Source organism: Anabas testudineus, chromosome 8 (genome assembly GCF_900324465.2).
Source record: "Anabas testudineus chromosome 8, fAnaTes1.2, whole genome shotgun sequence".
Taxonomy (NCBI): domain Eukaryota; kingdom Metazoa; phylum Chordata; class Actinopteri; order Anabantiformes; family Anabantidae; genus Anabas; species Anabas testudineus.
Genome location: NC_046617.1, coordinates 14,328,818 through 14,346,327, shown reverse-complemented (window position 1 = coordinate 14,346,327; position 17,510 = coordinate 14,328,818). Strand labels below are relative to the sequence as shown.

Sequence of the window (17,510 nt, the reverse complement as noted above, 5' to 3'; positions counted from 1 at the left end):
ACTATCAAACTATATAGAGAGCCATTCGAAGTCTCAGCAGTAACGTCTCCAGCCAAGAGATAAGAGATGTCCCACTAAATCTCCAGGAACAGGAGTGGAGCTTTTGAAGAGGTATTTTTGAAGTTTACAGTTCAATAGGATGGGCCAAAAATGAACAGAATCATTTCCTTTGCTTGAAAAAAACCGATGGAGGGAGAAATCATGGATGTGGAAAATTGGAGAAGTTCTCCAAGCTCCAAGCAGCTTGTCCATGGGAGAATAAAATGGGGGTGGGGCAGGGATATATCCAATAAATAGCAATAGAAATCTTTACACAGCAATATGAGCATCACAATACAATGCAATATACATGTATATCTGAATATACATATTAGTGATGTGTTAGCAAGTGCCCATGGCCGAAACACTGATCCAGACAGGGTCAGGAAGGCCATCAGTCTCAGATTTAAACCCCGCTTCTTTGACAAGTGGTCATTCACCTAAAGTCTGTAGATTCTTTTTTTTCTTCTGGAAACATAGAGATGTTTCAGTCCAGCGATACACAGTCTATTAGTTTCTTCACTTCAAGGTGGGTTTTTCACACAATAGTCCTGTAAATGCGATAAGTTGTTCTTCCTTTATCATCCAGTCCTTCTCAGCAACACTGCTTCAGCATCTCCAGTCTGACAGTCTTAGCTTAAAAAGACATACGAGGGAATACATCCATAGAGGTGTGAAGTGTTGGCAGCGTGGTCTCACTCCATTCTGTCCACTTTCCCCAGGATCTTGCCCTTGTAGGTGGGAAGCAATGAGCTATCGTCTGACACCTCCTCAAACACTGCGCCACACTCAAACTCATCACTGGCCTTCTTGAAGAAGTACCTGCAACAAAAAGACAGGGATGTTAAAACCAGAGTCCTACAAGTAAAAAATAAAAGATCCTCGAAAGTCAAGTTTTCCCCCCAAACCTTTTAAAAATCAAGCTTCATTTCCGCCTTCTATGAAAGGCAACTTAGGGTACAATTAACCAAGCCTGCTGAGTCTACACACTTACTTCCCAGGGTGGGGTGGAACCTGCTTCTAAACAGTCTTGGCCTAAAATAAGGGGCTCGCTCTCTTCATCCCTCCTTCCACTCCTTTACTTCTCTCTTTCCTTTTTCTCCTTCATGTTGTGAGTTTTGCCCCAGCTAACAGGGGCCAATTAGGCCTGCGTGCAAATGAAGGGGTCCTTTGACAAAGGCTGAAATTTTGGGTGCCTGCAAGTCTGCCTGTCATTACCCCCTGACTCCTACACACCCACTCTCACACACGTTGGGAGACACGCATGCATGGGCTTTTACTAGTTTCTCATCCCTGTTTTATTATTACAGGGACAAAGAAAAGAACAGAGACAACATGAGGAGGAGGAGGAGGAGGAGGAGGAGGAGGAGGAGAAAGAGCAAGCAGTACACCGTGTCCTTCTTTGACCCGTTGATAGTATGAGCTCTTGCTGAGAGCTATAGGAAGGACGACAACTTTCTGTGTGTGTGTGGAAGAAGGAAAAAAAATCTTAAGAGGGTTTTCTTGTCAGTCATGACTTCACTGAGCCATTAATGATGCAAACACCCCCCCCCATCCTCATTTTAGAGGAAGAGCAACCAGCAGGGGTAGGTTGGTTACGGGGGCCTCAGAATTCACTCATTAGCTATGTAATGGAAAAATTCCTCCATTTGCTCCATGTGTGGGGCAACTGGAATGTTTATGTGTGTTTGTGAGCATTTTGTTTTTAACAAGATGGGAGGCTGATGAAGTCAAACATGCAATACTTATAAAGTGAGAGCTATAGTTATATATATAAAAAAAAAAAGTCCTAGCTAAAGCTGCTGAGCTCCAATCCGCACGGGGGTGGTCACTAATAAAAAGCAGCTACATGTGAAATACAGGAAGGCTTCAACTAGATGCAATGCAAGAAGTCTGTCTGACAAAATAAAGACATAAAAGAGCATAAGACACGCCTGATAATTGTATCCTCCTTTCCTATCTGGAGGAGGCAGAAAGAAACCCAGAAAAAGTCAAGCCATCCTTCCCTTAAAAAAAAAAAATCTTCAAAGAGCCACGATTTCTTTTTTTTTTTTTGCTGAGAGAGACAGACAGAGACAGCAAGAGCCTGAATTTCCACTGGAACATGTTTTATGTGGCTAGATCTGTTTTTTCCCCCCTTCTCCCCTGCTCTCTCCGTTTGCACTGACATCTGGCACCAATATCGTGTGGCAGGGCCCAGCAGTACTGTTCTTTGTTGAACTGCTGCCATGTTGAAATGACCCAACTCCACACATTCTCTGGCTGTTATTAAAGCACCGCGCAGCTCTCTTTCCAAAAAATGTGGATGGTATGACACAGGAACTGAGACAACGGGCCAGAAAAGAGGATGGGGGGGAGTGTGGAGCGCAAACAGACAGATGTGAAGAACTCTGAGCTAAGCGCTTGTCACATTTGTCGATCCAAAAACGCTGCACACATCTGGACAGGAAGCATTTCTATAGGTTCCTTCACTTTCCCCCCCTCAGAAATCAGAGTTTGATACCTGTAATTATTAACAATACTCAACCCAGGCTGCTCCTAGAGACCGGGCAGTGTAAACAATAAATGTTTGATCTTTTCTGCTTAATGCCGACTGGAAAGAAGCAATCAAAGTAAAATCTCGCTCTGCAAACACATTTTGAAGTGGTGCGGCCTCAGTCAAGGCCCTGTAGTACGGCAAACAAGCGGATGTGGCATTTAACAATCTGCCTTTCAAAAATATCCATAAAATGATTACAACATGTGTAAACACTGTGCACGTTCAATGCAATCACATTCATGTGTGCACAGATGTAGACACACACACACCAGAGCAGAAAAAAGAGCCCTTGATAGCATCAGTGAAGAATTTGCACGCTGGCCATTTGTGTGAGTCTTTGTTGGTTGAAATGAAAGGGGCCGGGGCTTCAAAGCCATGTGTATTAAGTGTGCCTTAGCATGGAAATCAATACCAGATGGGACCCAAATCTCTGCAGTTCAAACTCTCCCACTAACCCCACCACTACCCACCCTCCCTCCTTCTTGTCCTTTCTTTTCATTGTAACTCCTCTCAGCCCCCAACACACAGATACACACAAACCACAGAGGCCTAAAACTGACTGCACATACAAACATAATATAAAATCTAAGGTCTTTAAGGTCACAGGCACTGTCCATAAATCAAATATAGAAATGCACCGCTACTCACTGTGTAGCCTTTAGCACTTCAGCTAGCTAACACTAGATATTCTTGCTTCAGTGTGTGTGGTTTTCTTTGGTCTCTTTACTCTTACGATGCCAGTTTAGATTTCTCAAAATGTCACCACATTATGATGCGATGACACTAATGGTCCCATTTTAAAAAGTCAGCCATGTCACTGAACCAACTGGAAATGATTCCACCACTTCTTGTCTGTGTGTATGCCAATTTGGAAACACGATAAGCACTATTAGGCTTCTAACATTTTCTGTAAGACAATTTGTGTTTATACGCCATACAGTCACGCCATTCTCTGCTCTTATCATCAGTGGTAAATGAACTGATAACATTTTATTGCCAGCAATCACAATACCACAGTAACACTGATGCCAAAGGTAACTGACATCTCTGTGTATTCAAATTTCCCTTCACACACCTGTAGTTTCCCTTTTTGCGAAGCTGCTCCTTGAAGTGGCCCAGGGTGAGACTGTGGCTCTTCATGGTCCTCCGGTAGGGGATCTCCTCACCACAGAAGAAATATGTCACCACTGTCTCTCCGCTGCACACCCCATGGCTTCCTGAACCCTTTTTACACTCCTTCATCCTGAAAGAAGATAAAAAACACAGAGAGAAAGGAGGTTAGAAGGAAATGACATTGTCCTGATACTTTACAACACAATGATCAAAAGAGAAATCAGAAACAGAGCAAAGCTTCTAAGGGACTCAACAATCTACATCTTGCAGCTTCAGAGTACAGAAGACAGCAGTAGACTAGAAATACAGTAACAGCACCATGACTGAAGACTAACACAAGTGAGTGAGTGACCCAGTGCCATCAGTAAGTGAGTGCTTGTGTGTTATGTGTGCATGGAGAAGGGGCACAGTATTATCAATTCCCCTTCAGCTATGTCCAAGGCTTTGTAGACCCACTTCAGAGGAGCTCTCTCTTTGCTGAGCTCTGCTCGCCCCAGCTGACTGCCAGCTCACTGAAGGACAGCCAATAAAAATGATAGATATATATGAAAGGGATGTCTCAGTCAGGTGGTGCAGTGACTACACACTCCCCACACACAGCACAAATACACACGATTCATGCAAACATAGAGGGAGAGCCAGGCCTCTATGTATAAAGCTTAAAATAAGCTTTGCAAAGGAGGTCACTTTCTCTTTTGAGTGACTGTATGTGGGTGTGTGCACATATGCTATATGTAGGCTTGTGCATCACTACTCATCCGTCTCCCTACATGTGCAGTGAATGGTGCAGGTGACAAGTAGGAAGAGTTAAAAGGGTAGAAGTACACTGCAAGGTGGAGGCTATGGCTGAGAGGAGGAGGAAGAGGAGCAGAGAGGAGGAGAAGAGAGGGAGGGCAGGACGCTAGAGGCATCGTACTCTTCTGTTTGGAGACCAGGGCAGCTCGTGAGGACACCAGCAGGGCTGGGATTGACTAGAGACAGAGGGATGGACCCCCCACCTTGGACAGGCACTAAGTGGCTCTTCTCTCTCTGAAGACTGGACATTGAATGCCTATAGGGAGAATAAAAACATCATTACTATGGTTGATAATACATACTGCAATGCAGATGTTACTTACAAATCATAGGCAAAGTGAGCCTAAGATCAATATTTGACAACTAGACTGTACTTTGTGTGTACCTTTGCTTGGTGGGCTTGGTGGAGACCTCTTCCAGTCTGCGGCAGGCCTCCTCCAGCTGGGCCAAAGTGTTGGGAGGAGGCAACGGAGGCATGGCAGGGTCTTGGATGAATGGCTGGGCTGGCTGGTGGCTGCGCAGGTGGCCACAGCTTCCTCCACCACCCCACGTGTGTGTCTGAGCGGAGGAGCTGCCGAAGGATTTTTTGGTGCTCTGGGTGCTGCAAGGTTGAAGAGCAGACAAGACTACAAGCTTTAGCAACATGCAATAGTGGGTCATTTTAGATGAAAATAACACCTCCGCAGTCGTAGCTACTGCTTACCTGTGAGACTTGTGCCTGCCTTGTCGTTTACTTTCCAGGATCCACTGCAACACATTCTGGGTGGGGTCCATTGTGTCACTGGGCAGCTGTATGGACCCACAGTCCTCCATACATCTTTCTGCTACTCCATCCTCAGCCCCTGAACGACATACACGTCTGGATAGAGAGCTGGAACGCCTGGTAGAAAGAGAGGAAGGAAGTTAATGTTTGTTTTAACACAATCGGCACAAGGAAACTGAAAATATCAGGGAAAAACATTTAGAGAAGTGCTCAGAACTGACCCCATGCTGTTGTCTGTTGAGATGGTCCCACACATCTCTCTACCCAGGCTGCGGCTGCGCTGGTAAGGCTGGCAATCACCACTGCTGGAGCACAGGCCATGAACCCTGAGGGCTGCCTCCCTTTCAATCTGCTCTTTAGTCTTGGGACTAGCATGATGGTGGATGTAGTGGTGATGGATGTGTTTCGTGCTCTGCCTGCTTACAAGTGTGTACGCCCCTTGATCAGGACAAGTGACAGAAGAGCTGGAAGGCCCAGTCCTCACCAGGGCCTTCATTCCGAATCCTGGCCGAGTGTAGGGGCTGTGCTCTGGGGAGCTGGAGCGAGGCGAGTGCCGGACAACAGCGGGGGACTGGCAGCCGGGGGTCTTCAGTACACGAGAGAGGTGTTCATCCAGGATGGCCTGTGGGTCCTCATCAGAGGAGCCAGAGAGAAGGGTCAAGGGGTGGGGGGAGAGCTGGGGAGCACTTCCCATGATCTCTGTATCGTCTCTTTCTTCTTCCTGGTAAAAACAGCACAGAATATAAAGTCACATGATGAAAAACAGGAACTTATGATTTCCTTTTCTAGGAAGAACCACTGCCACACAAACCTCCTGAATCTGCTGCAGCCTCTCATCCAGAGAGTTGATGGTGTCCTGCTCTCTCTTCAGACTCTCCAGGCGGGAGATGAGTTGTGCTGCAAACTCTGCCGGTTTCATCGGGACCATCTCCTTAGGAGGCCGGCTAGTGCGCTTTGGAGAGAAAGAAATACATTAGCTGTTGTTTGATTCCTGTCATCTCTCCTTGGCCAAGCCTCAGCTCCCTTCTCTTCTACAAAGACATCCATACTCCTCTCACATCATCTATCTACATTTATGCATTGTTCTCCACTAGTGCCCCACCAATGGTGGTACTGATCAGGGCCTTCTCATAGGCACCCATGGCTATGGGGTTGTTTCAGGGGGTGGCAGGCCTGGTGTATGGTCATGCTGAGCTAGGCCTCGGCTGGTTCCCTCTGTCATCATCAGCAGGCCTCTTTAAAGTCAGCTCACTTCAAAGGCTTCCTTGTCAAATATCAAACACTCAGCAGGGGGAGAATAGGATGGTGGAAGGAGGGATGGAGGGATAGATAGATGGGAAGCAGTGGCTTTACATCTAGAAATAAAAGCCACATATCGACAGGGGGTGGAAGAGAACTCCAGGGAGGAAAGGATGAGGGATTAGAAAAATGGGAGAAGTTGAGATACGGAGATGTATGCTCGCAGGAGGGGAGAGATACAGAAACTGAAGAGAGGGAGGAGTTTGAAGGATGAGAGATAAAAAAGGTTGAGGTAATTTATTCCCACCCTTGTCACACTCTGGGCATCTTTGAGGTGCAGTATAGTGACAGTAAGAGAATGGGTGTATGCGCACACATCTTAAATTATTAGCATTTGTGCACTGAGGCTTTCTTGATTTTTCTTCCTCTTTTTTGTTTTCCCCTTCCCTTTGTAGTAGTGATGAAGGAGAGAAAAGACTGAGGAACTGTCTGATGGTGCCTGGGGCTGGTGCGCCATGGGAATGGCAGCCATTGCCAAAAATCAGACAGGAAACAAAAACAAGAATGAAACAAGAACAAAAAATAAAGTAAAAATAAGAAAGTGAGCAAAAACTGATTTGGGAATGTTTTCCTAATACAAGTAACACTTGCTGCATGTCTTATAATGCATAAAAAAGTGGGTTACATCAAGTTTATTGTAACAAACCACTTCTGTTAGCTCTCCTTCAGTGAGGAACCCCCTTGTTTCGGTCCACTTCCTGTCCTTTTCTCAACCTGAAATTAGCTTCTCTTAAGCCTTAAGCTACTAACTCTGTTCTGACCCACTAAGAGCTCACATGACACGCTCAAACTCTTTCCTTAGATGCCTCACTTTTTGGGGAGGGTGTCTGGTTGTGTGTGTGTGTGTTTATGTATATGTAGTGGGTGGGGGTGGGGGTGCTGTGGAAAAAAGGGGGCCAGCTCTGTTGGAAGTTGTCACTTCCCTGTGCGTTTGCTCCATTCATCCTTGGATCAAAGCGCTGTGTGTGCGTGCCTGTGCGTGTGAATATGTCTGAGTATCTTTGTGTTTTTGTTGGGGAACAGCGCTGATTTCAGAGCCCTCGGGATGAGGCGGCAGAGATCTTCCTCATCTCTCCCTATTCTCCATATTTACAGCATTGGTCGGGAAGAAAAACCCTGGTGTGTTCTGAGCGCTCTGGCGATAAACAGCTTAGAGACCTCCCCGTCTCCTGTAGACTTCAAGGAACCCTAATGGGGGTGTAGGTGACACCAAAGGTAGTGAGGGGGCTTGTGTTTGTATGTGTGTATGTGCATGTACTTATGTGTGTGTTTGTGTGCGAGTGGGAGGCTGCGTCTTTGACGTTACTCTTTAGATCTTTGCGGGTGTTGTTGAATTGAGAATGCCGAATACAGTTTGCACGGTACTATTCATAGAACCAAGAGAGACCCGGAACAGAGGGTGGTATGGAAATTACACTGTGGGACCCAGGTTCAAAAAGACTTCTGAGCAAGTGTGGTTATGTGTGTGTTTGTGTACTTACAGGAAAAGCAGGCAGAGAGACTTGGCTGTTCATTCTCATGTTGCGCTGCATCTCTCTCTGTAGCTGTTTCTTGGAGCCCAGTTTATATGGAGGGATGCCATCTCTGGGGGTGTGCAGACAGATCACAAAAGGTCAATCACCCAATCAAATCAAATACATTAGGAAGAAGCTTGGCAGCCAACTGAGTAGATCAAACATAGTTCAAGCAGGACACAATCTAATTTATTAATTGCGCCTTCCATCTTGTTTTTCATCTCTAAGGCTTAATTTGGGAACAAAAAAGATGCGAGCTAAATCATGCCAGCTTTGCCAAGATTGTATGTGTGTCCGAGCAGATCAGATCATAGTTCAGAGTGAGGTGTTTGCCCTAGAAATGACACTCATTTTCAGCACCATGCACCCTGCTGGACATTTCCTTTCAAACAGATCGTGCACTGCAGTCACGGTGCACACTGCTCTGCCAGCCAGAAGTCGTGTCAGTGTGAATATTCCCCTATTGACTTTTATGTTGTGAGGACACTGTTAGCATTACCTACTCATTATACTTATTCAAAGAGTTACTGCAGGACAGGACCCATGGGTGTAGCTAACCCGGTTAAAGCTATCTGAAGGAACGAATGGCTGACTGGCTAAAAAATGAAATCAAACAACAAAAAGCAAAGCTCAAGCTTCAAAATGAAGCACTTGACAGTGTAAAACAGTGTCTTTTCTCCCATGCTAAACAGCAGTTTCCTGGTGACCTAGCCTAACTGAGGAGCACTTTTCCACATTTGCTTTGAAATGCCACAGTCGTGCGCATAAGCAACCCCCCCTCCTTTCCCAATCTTCATTTGGCAAGCGCTGCCACAGCCAGCCTCTGATCTCCGCACATCAAAAGGCTGGTTTGTAAGATAAGGTAATGTTTGAAGTCTGCGCAGCTGCATTCCCCAGCGTCCAAGCAAATCCATAAATAAGATATAAGCAAAAATCCCCCCTCCACCACTCTTTCTCTTCCCACCCAACCGCCTCCTCCCTTGGTGCCTCGTTCTATTCTTTCCTTTATCTGAAAATAATGTTCAAATGTTTATGGGTCTTTTTAACTGGTCTAAAGAAGGATAGATACTGTGATCAAGGCCAGATCGGGCATAAAATCGAGGGGAGGGTTGAGTCCCTGGGACCTGGGTTTTGTCACTGCTCTGGCCAAAGTACAGCAGAATACAACTAAATGGAGCTCGGTCCCTTTGAAGCGAGACTTTCCAGAGATATGCCAGAGCGGAGGACTCCCTGTTGTAAAAAACTCTTTGTAGCTGCCATATTTTAGTGTAGCCCAACCCACTGGTTGCACTGAACATCAGTGTCCCAGTCTTTAGGTATTTTTAGCTTAGTCATAGTTAACCTTGTTGTTTCACTGACATCATCAATGTAGGCTTTGTGAGCTCCCAAGTGAGATGAGGTAAAGAAAAACATGGACCAAGAATTTTCTGCTGTCTGTCTAAATCAGCTGACCTGAGCACTCCCGGCCTTGAGCTGTGCACCGTGCAGTGACTTCATAGCGCGTTGTCATTTGAAAGACACGTGATTATGTCAAGTAATCCTTTAAAAGAACGAGGTCCTAGGCACGTACATAGATAAGCACAAACCACCAGGACAGTGACAAACCAACTCAAATCTACTTTTAATGATTAATTAATGATTTGGACCAATTGTTTAAGTCAGCAAAAAAACATTTCAGTTTCACTGTAAACCTCTGATACACTAAACGAAACCTTCTATCCTCACCGTCATGCATCAACTCACAAAGTCCTCTTACATTTACAGTTAAGTTATTTTATAATACGACGATGGGCCTCTGCATCGCATCTAAACTATTCTTCCCTCATTTCACATTTCTCAAACACCCTTCTGCATTGGCATTATCAAACACACTTGAAAGTTTGTCAGCATCGACTTACACACTGCTGTCAGTCAGGGACATGGCATCATCAGTCAAAGCGTCACTGGACACCTCGCTGTCATTGGTGCTGCTGACGGGAGCAAAGGAGCCCACATGGCAGGGGCTGAACGAGTCTCCTCTCTTGTATGATCTGCGGAGATTGGACAAACAGACATCGGATTAATACTAATGCAGCACTGTGTGGCCAACTGGTGAGCGACATCTCATTTCTTCTTTCTGAGGCACAAGTTTTTTAGATCTAATATCATGACAGGTTGGCTCTCCTGAGGTTTTAATGACCTGAAGAAGTCAGGTGGTTGAATGATGAACCATGCTTTTGAGTATTCCTGCTACACATCAACTACACCGTGAGCTGAATTAATGTGACCAGCTAATCTGGGGCCCGACAAGCTCCTCTCCTAAATACAAGTTCATCTGCACTGGGAAAAACTTTGGTTTTCTCCTTACGCCTTCTTAAATAGCCCACAATTTCTCTTTCCATTTCTCTCATTCATGCTCACTCTTTCCTCAGCATACATCTCCCGCTGTGTATGCATTCCAGCCATGGTACATGAGGAGGAGAAAATAAGGGGGGGGACTGACCAAAGAAAAAAGTATAGAGCGGAAGCATGAGAGTGTGTGAGAGAAGGAAAGAAAGGGGAGAGGGAAAAAAGGGGGGTCTTCATGGGGAGGGAGAGACTCAGCATGGCTAAAGCTGTAGGCCCCAAGCTCCAGGCTGACCTTCAGAGGGTCTTCCAAAGAGTCAGGTATTTAACACAGCTGGCCTTGCATTCTTCCCTCCCTGCCTCTCTCTCACCCCCTCATTTATCCTTTCTCCTCCCTCCCTTTCTTTCATGAGGTGCACTCCCCCCTCAAGCTAACCCCCCCACCCCCTTCTCTGTCCTTCCTTTCCGCTCTCTTTCCCCTCACTTTCGCTCCAAAAGCATGCCTCATAGTCCCCATCCCTGAGTTTTCAAAAGGATAAAAGATAAAAGTGGAGAAGGCGGGGGGGGAAGCAGCAAAGGAGGGAATCAGAGGAGAATTGACGCAAACAAGAAAAGAGGGAAGAAGAAAGTGAGAGGGTTGGGGAGGAGGTGGTGGGGCGGGTGGGGGTGTTGATTCTTTACTGTAGCTGCTGCCGTTCAGGGTTTGTTTTCTTTTTCTTTTAAGATGAACTTCAGTCGGACGAGAAGAGGTGAGGAAAGGGAAGACGAGAAGAGAGAAATGGGTTCCACATGTTCTGAATCAGTGGGGTGACAATAGGAGGGCAGAGAGCGGCACCAGTTTGGACAAGAAGCATCACACTGAAGGGAATCAAACAGCCCCCCAGCACCCTTACTAACACAGCTGTCTCTCCCTGTTCTCCATAGAAGTTAGCTGTCAGTTTACTTGATGTGTCAAGTACACTTTGTGAGTAAAGGCCCCATTAGTAACAGCAACATACAACTTAACGTTGGCACTCCTTCTCTCTGAAATGCCAACTGTCACAAATGTCGACATTATTTCTGCTAACCTACATTTCATTTTCCTCCGACCTCCTCCAGGACAACACAGATCTGTTTAGGATGCAGTTTCAATCTGACCTCTGATATTACCGTCTTAAAACTGCATGCACAGAGATGAAAAGGTCATAACAAGCATGCAAAGAAAGCTACAGATCTATTCTACACCGCCATCCATAGATCTGCTTTAGATTTACATTTCTGCCAAAGGCTTGAGGACAGTGTACAGGAGGAGGCATAGCATAGCAATGTCATCATCTATTATTTGCTGGCTGGGGCCTGAGCCAGCCGTGCTCTGTGAACTTTTCCCATGGAAGACGATCCCTCATTCTGCTGAACTATTTCAAAGTCCCGGAAATCCGGGCGAGCGCCAGCAGAGGGCTGCTGCTGGAGATGGTGCGAGGATCCAGGGAGTCACAGGCAGAGTTAGTGTGCAAACTTAACCGACACCCTGAGATGAAGGAGGTGAAACTGCTTTTTCCACTTTAAAGCATTAGGAAAATGCACAGATCGCATCGATTGTGATTGTAAACAGTTTAAAAGTGTTGCACACATACCTGTATCCTCTCTCCATCACTTCTACCGCCCTCATGGACACGGGGGCCCTCTGCGCCCTCGCTGACAGCCCAACCAGCGCTTTGGCTTTGAAATCACAACTCCACTCCTCCTCTTCATTGAGCGTGGGCAGGTATCCACAGACAACTTTCAGGTCGCCCAACCCGTTCGCGTTAACGTGGTTCGGGTTTTCTCCCCCAGTCCTCACGTACTCGAGGTAAATGTCAGAAGTCAGAAACACCTGGTACGAGTTCTCCTCCATGTTGGTTTGGATCTCGGTCTGAGCCTGGTCGAACATGGCAGAATCGATGTGCTGCTTCTTGATATTATCCCGTATGAAGGTTTTAGTCGCGGGTTTGAGCTGTTTGGCGACGATGCTGTTGTTTTCGATGTAGCGCTTGTAGATTGCTTTGGCGACTCTCTGCGTTTTGGTATCCTTAAGGTCCATCTGTCTGAAGCCATTGCAGGCGAACCAAAAGTCTAAAGTATCGACGCATTTCTCTCGCTCCAGGAATGTCCTAAAAAGAACAGCACCGTCCTGGTCCCCGAGGAGAGAGTGCAAGGACTTTGTCCACCGGGAAAGCGGTGAATCCGGGGAGGCACTCCCCTCGGGCTCCCCAAGACCATCCTCGTTCCTCCTCGCCGAGGTTCCCGGAGAGCCGAACACAACCGATTTGGGGGGCTCCACTGATTTCATCATTGCGAGTTTCCCGGGGTAGCAGGGCGCCTCGCCCTCCTCCCCAGGCACTGGGGGTCGAGGAGCATCTTCTCGGAAACTACTTGCGATCTGGTCCATAAGCGCGCTGCTCATGGCTCCGACGGCAGCAGCAGAGAGCCTGTGTGTTGTTCTCCTCCTCTGAGCTTCTACTGTAATCTCCTCACTCTCTTATGTCAGCGGGGGAGCTTCTCTCTGGCTGCCCCTCTTCTCTCTGAAACACAAAGTATTGATCTAATCAAAACCAGATCCGCCTCAACTTCAAAGGGGCAGAGACGCAGTAAGAGTCTTTTCAGACCCTCGCTGACTTTTACAGACTAGTTCAAAGAAAGAAATCTGAGAAAACGCTGCAGCAGGATTACATAAACAGCACTTCTTCACATCTCTTCTTCAGTGTGATTTCTACAGAGGCGCTATTGGTTTGGACTCAGATGAATAAGAATCTAAGTGTGATTTTTGCGCTGGCGAGTAGAAAACCACCTGAACGATGCTTTAACTTTCCGAGAACAACACGAGAAATAGTAGCTACATGCATGTCAACTGGTGTTTTGAACCAAAGTCTATTAATAAGCCATTTATCCTTCAGATACCGGAGCATTACGCACAGGCACAGGTTTATTAACGCTTCCGGACCCTTCACGCCTGATGTCAGGCTTGATCAGACTGAGAGCACGTCTTTCTCCCATCACACACGCGTTTTAAACATCGGAGCAGTCATTTCTGCGTCTCTGCAGCTCGTCACAAACCTCCCCGTTAGTACCTGCAGGACACAGGTTCGGGACAAACTCGCGGAAGATCGAAAACAAACGTGACTAAAATAGTTAACGGAGCAAAGCGGCCGCCTGCTGCCGCTGCTGGAGCTTTACCACGGTCAAATGTTTCAACCATCCATTGATGTGTAACTCCATTATCCCCGTTTATTACAGATGATCGCTGCTACACCGCAAAGCATCACAGCGGCTGGTGTGAAACACTGTGACTGTGGATCAGTGACACTCGGTGTTAAAGTTGTCACATACTAGAAAAACAGCTCCGGACGCAGCCACTACTCCAAATACTATCACCCCCTGTGAATATGACCAACTATTCTAATTGTAGTCCACGAGATAGAGAACATTACAACAGTTTTACACTGTCTGAAGTGTTTGAAAGTTACTTTAATGATACATTTAAGCTGAAAATAAAAGCAGCCCGTCGTTACCGTCCGATCCCAAGTAGAGAGCAGCAATGTGCGGATCCAGTGGGGGAGGAATTCCACCAAAAGAAGCCAGCACTACTTCAAATTCACTACTTTAACTATACAAAAAGGAGGTTTAACACTAGAGAAAAGCGGGCTGTACGTTACAGAGACGGTTCGGTGCGTTTTTTAGTCTTTAAACGGAGAGAAAACGGTTCGTTTTCCACGGAACATGACTTCAAAGGCGACGCCACAGCACATCAAAGGCAGCTCCAGTGGGGGCCGGTGAGAGGAGGCGCTCTCTCTGCTAACTTACCATCGATCCGACACTTCCCTGCTCCAATTAAACTCCACTTGTGTTTGTGTATCCGCAAAAATAAAATAAAATTACATTAAAAAAAAAAAAAAAAAAAAAAAGCGCGTATAATCCACAGTGCTCCGTCTCCACGACGCGTCCACGTCCAGTCCCCTTCAGGTTTGAGTCGGTTTACGGAGAGAAAACCGGAGCTTTTTCTCGTCTCGTCTCCTCCCTGCGGTTTCAGGCTGCCATGCCGCTCCGTGGCTCCCTCCCGTAGGCGACTCCAGCACCAAGTGAACCGAGAGGCTGGAGCAGCGCACTTCAAAGCGAGGAGCCGACCGCCGGGTCCCGACAGCTGCATAAAAAACAATTGCAGCCTAACGCTTTAGAAATAAAGACAAAAACACACAAGGAAAGAGAGTTGGACGTTTCCAGATACGCTGCAGACACTATACGTGTCACGTATTTTAAACGTGGCTCGGTTTATTTCCCGACCCGAGGGCTGTTTGCTGCCTTTTTACAGATCTTATTCCCCCAGAATGCGAAGTTGCGGCTGCACCGTGAGGACCTTATCAAAGACGAGCGATCTTGAGCCAACTCCCCGAGGCTTCGGAGCGTCAGAAGGAACTGATCTGCCGCCCCAGCAGCATAATCGCTGCAATCCCTCTGTTGCTACATAAACTTTAAAGACGCTGGGATCTTTTCTTTTCAAGACCCGCATAGTTTTTCAGATTAACCCACAGGAGTCCCGGGGATGCACAATGCATGCACCGGCGTGTACCAAATACCATGTTTACATCCTCATATTTTTTTTTTTTTGGCCTCATAATAAGACTAGAGTGCAGCAGAGTAAGCAAAGTATGATTTTTTTAATCCCTTTATGAAGCTTTCTGGAAAAGACAGATCAGTGTTCACACTGCAGGATTAAAAGTCCTGCTGAAAGAAACTTCAGCAGGAAGCACGTTTTCTACACCAGGCTCCAGATGATGCATTTGAAATCATGGATAGTTACTTTATCCACCATCACTCCTCATGCAGATACAGCTGTGTGATGAAAATCAAATCACAGAGGTGTCACCACTCCACAGCTCCTACCAGTGGCAACAGGGGAACATGCATACATGGCACATTAAACATCTGCTCCCTGAAGGATGATATCATATCACTGAAGAATGACTTCTGTCTGCAGCTCTGTGCCTCATGTCTACTCCTTAACTGCAGCACGAGACAACGTGAAAAGGAGCGAGAAGCCCGTAGAGAGCTCAAACACTCAATACACATCCACTCACCGGTCTGGCTGAGATGGGTTGTGTGGTTACAGGCAGCAGTGGACGGTCTGGACACTACATTTCCTTTATTCATATTGGACTGGCTACAGTCCCTGATGCTATAGTGTTTATAGAACAGAGTCAATAGTGTTTTGGATGGAGCTTTAGTGTTTCAAATGAGCCACCACAGGGGACCTATTGTACAAGATGACTGGCTATATTCTTGAAAGAGAGACACTAGGTGTCTGTGTGTCCTTGTTGTCTCAGTGGACACAGATTCAAAAAGTACAGTACAAAGACGCACACAGTTTGATCAGCCTGTTTGCTAAAGGTGCTGTAAAACCTTCTCCCTTGATATTTCTCTTCCGATCAAGGTTAATAAAAGAGGAAATTGCTCTTCAAGACGCCATGATGACTAAGGGTTTACCCATCATTCAAAGGCCATTTTATCAGCTTTAAATTCTGTGCACTCACATCGTAAAACATCAAACTCACTGTCCCAGCAAGACATGAATTCCAAACCAGGGCTAGCTGTACCCCAGGGTACTGGTGCAGTTGGTTGAATAAAAAATAAAAATCCACTTAGTGAGTGTGCTGCAACACCTGAAAAGTGCAGGTGAGAGTGTGTAAAATGAATTAGTAAGAGAGGAAACTAATGGATGCATGATTAAAAGAGATTCAGTAGCTAAAAGTAATAGATGAGAAGTGGAAATATTGTAGAAAAATGAATGGATGAGTTGTTGATATAGATGTCAGGGGTGACAGTTAAGGAGTACTTACTGTAAGTCAATCTGACAGGGCTGTGTTAATATGTCTTAAACAGTATATCCAACATCTGGACCTACGCCAGCTATTAGACACCGATGACTCAGTCAAACAATTCTGCACAAACTCATTTTGTTATTTCCTAAAAGCTCCTCTACACAGTCTGGGTCTTTCTCTATGTTTACAGAGTGCTGCCCAGACAATGTCAGCCTTTGTTAACTTCGCAGGACTGAGGCTGAACTCTGACAGTAAACACATCAGGATGGAAACCATCACCATGGGAATGGTGCGGACCCCCTGCCAGTACCAGGGGCCGGCCCGGACCCTCACGTCCTGCATGGTCTACCCCCTCTGTCGTTCATGGGAGGTCCCCATAGGCTGGGTCTTCCCTGCTGCTGCCCCTCAGGAGGTGACCCGAGGTCTGTAACTGGCCTGAGATCAGGGGGCCTTTTTTATAGGGCCAGGAGCCAAGGGGTGACAGGTTATGAGGTGCAACTGTCTTTCTGTTTGGGAAGATATTATTACAGGGACAGGTCAAATTCAGCCTGACTACAAAGAGCTCTATAAATGGAGACACGCATAAATCACTTGTGAACTAGTTCATGCTTTAATGTTGACCTACACAAAGCAACTTACTTTTCTAAGCTATTTAAAGTAATAGTTGACAAAAACCTCCAATGCAACAACTTTAGACGACTACAGATGTTGTTGTTTTTTTTTTTTTACAACTCAGTTATATGGTTTCCTGAGCAACCTCGGCCTGTTGTAACTTCCACCAGCCTCCTCAGCTGCAGCCATAAACAGAGAATGTGTGCGTCTACCGGTGCCGTCCTCCCTGTGCTGCAGCTCTGTGATCAGTAACTGCTCTCAATTACAGTATTGTGTGCTGTTCCTTTCGGCTTGGGGGTTAAACTCTTTGCAGACCCCTTTGAAGTACTCATCCATTTATCTCAAGCCAGAGCCAAGAATTTGGGAGAGGACAATGGAAAATGAAACCAAGGGGGAAGCTTATGGCAATTATCAACCAGGGCCATGAGGAGGAAGTCAGCTCACGCAGACAGTGAGAGAGGAGTAGATAAAGAGAGCAGGAGACAACCAATGTAGGACAAGGGGTTACTGTTTCAAGTTTGTTTAGTGTGTACACACCCTAGGCAACAACCGACTGCTGAGAGAGGAAATGGAGGCTACCTCTTCAAAGTAGGTGACAACAGGGGGACAATGGCCTCTGAAGGGCGCAAGGAGCTGATGAGAGGAGCTGCGTCGGTGGCGCAGGGCGTCACAACACAACA

General features: G+C 46.4%; 1 protein-coding gene across 2 annotated transcripts; it reads right to left on the bottom strand.

Annotated features, from left to right (window-relative positions):
- Nucleotides 1-588: 588 nt before the first annotated feature.
- On the bottom strand, nt 589-14,745 carry axin2 (axin 2 (conductin, axil)). 2 transcript variants are annotated; one of them, XM_026358345.1, is made up of 11 exons: nt 14,207-14,745; nt 12,001-12,927; nt 9,961-10,092; nt 8,030-8,132; nt 6,061-6,201; nt 5,471-5,970; nt 5,190-5,366; nt 4,872-5,087; nt 4,608-4,742; nt 3,654-3,821; nt 589-861 (listed from the first exon to the last, which is right to left on the bottom strand). In XM_026358345.1, the coding sequence occupies exons 2-11, from the start codon at nt 12,807-12,809 to the stop codon at nt 735-737; spliced, it is 2,508 nt and encodes an 835-aa protein (XP_026214130.1). In that variant the 5' UTR covers nt 12,810-12,927; nt 14,207-14,745; the 3' UTR covers nt 589-734. The 2 variants fall into 2 exon arrangements, with proteins under 2 accessions (XP_026214130.1, XP_026214137.1); XM_026358352.1 differs by lacking the exon at nt 14,207-14,745 and adding an exon at nt 13,915-14,049.
- Nucleotides 14,746-17,510: the final 2,765 nt, after the last annotated feature.

What these genes read in the sequence shown, in the direction of transcription:
- axin2 (XM_026358345.1), bottom strand. Translation starts at nt 12,809, where the DNA reads ATGAGCAGCGCGCTTATGGACCAGATCGCAAGTAGTTTCCGAGAAGAT. An exon ending in TCAACAGACAACAGCATGGG is followed by an intron (nt 5,367 to 5,470) that starts GTCAGTTCTGAG and finishes TCTTTCTACCAG; the next exon opens with GCGTTCCAGCTCTCTATCCA. An exon ending in CGCAAAAAGGGAAACTACAG is followed by an intron (nt 862 to 3,653) that starts GTGTGTGAAGGG and finishes TTTTTGTTGCAG; the next exon opens with GTACTTCTTCAAGAAGGCCA.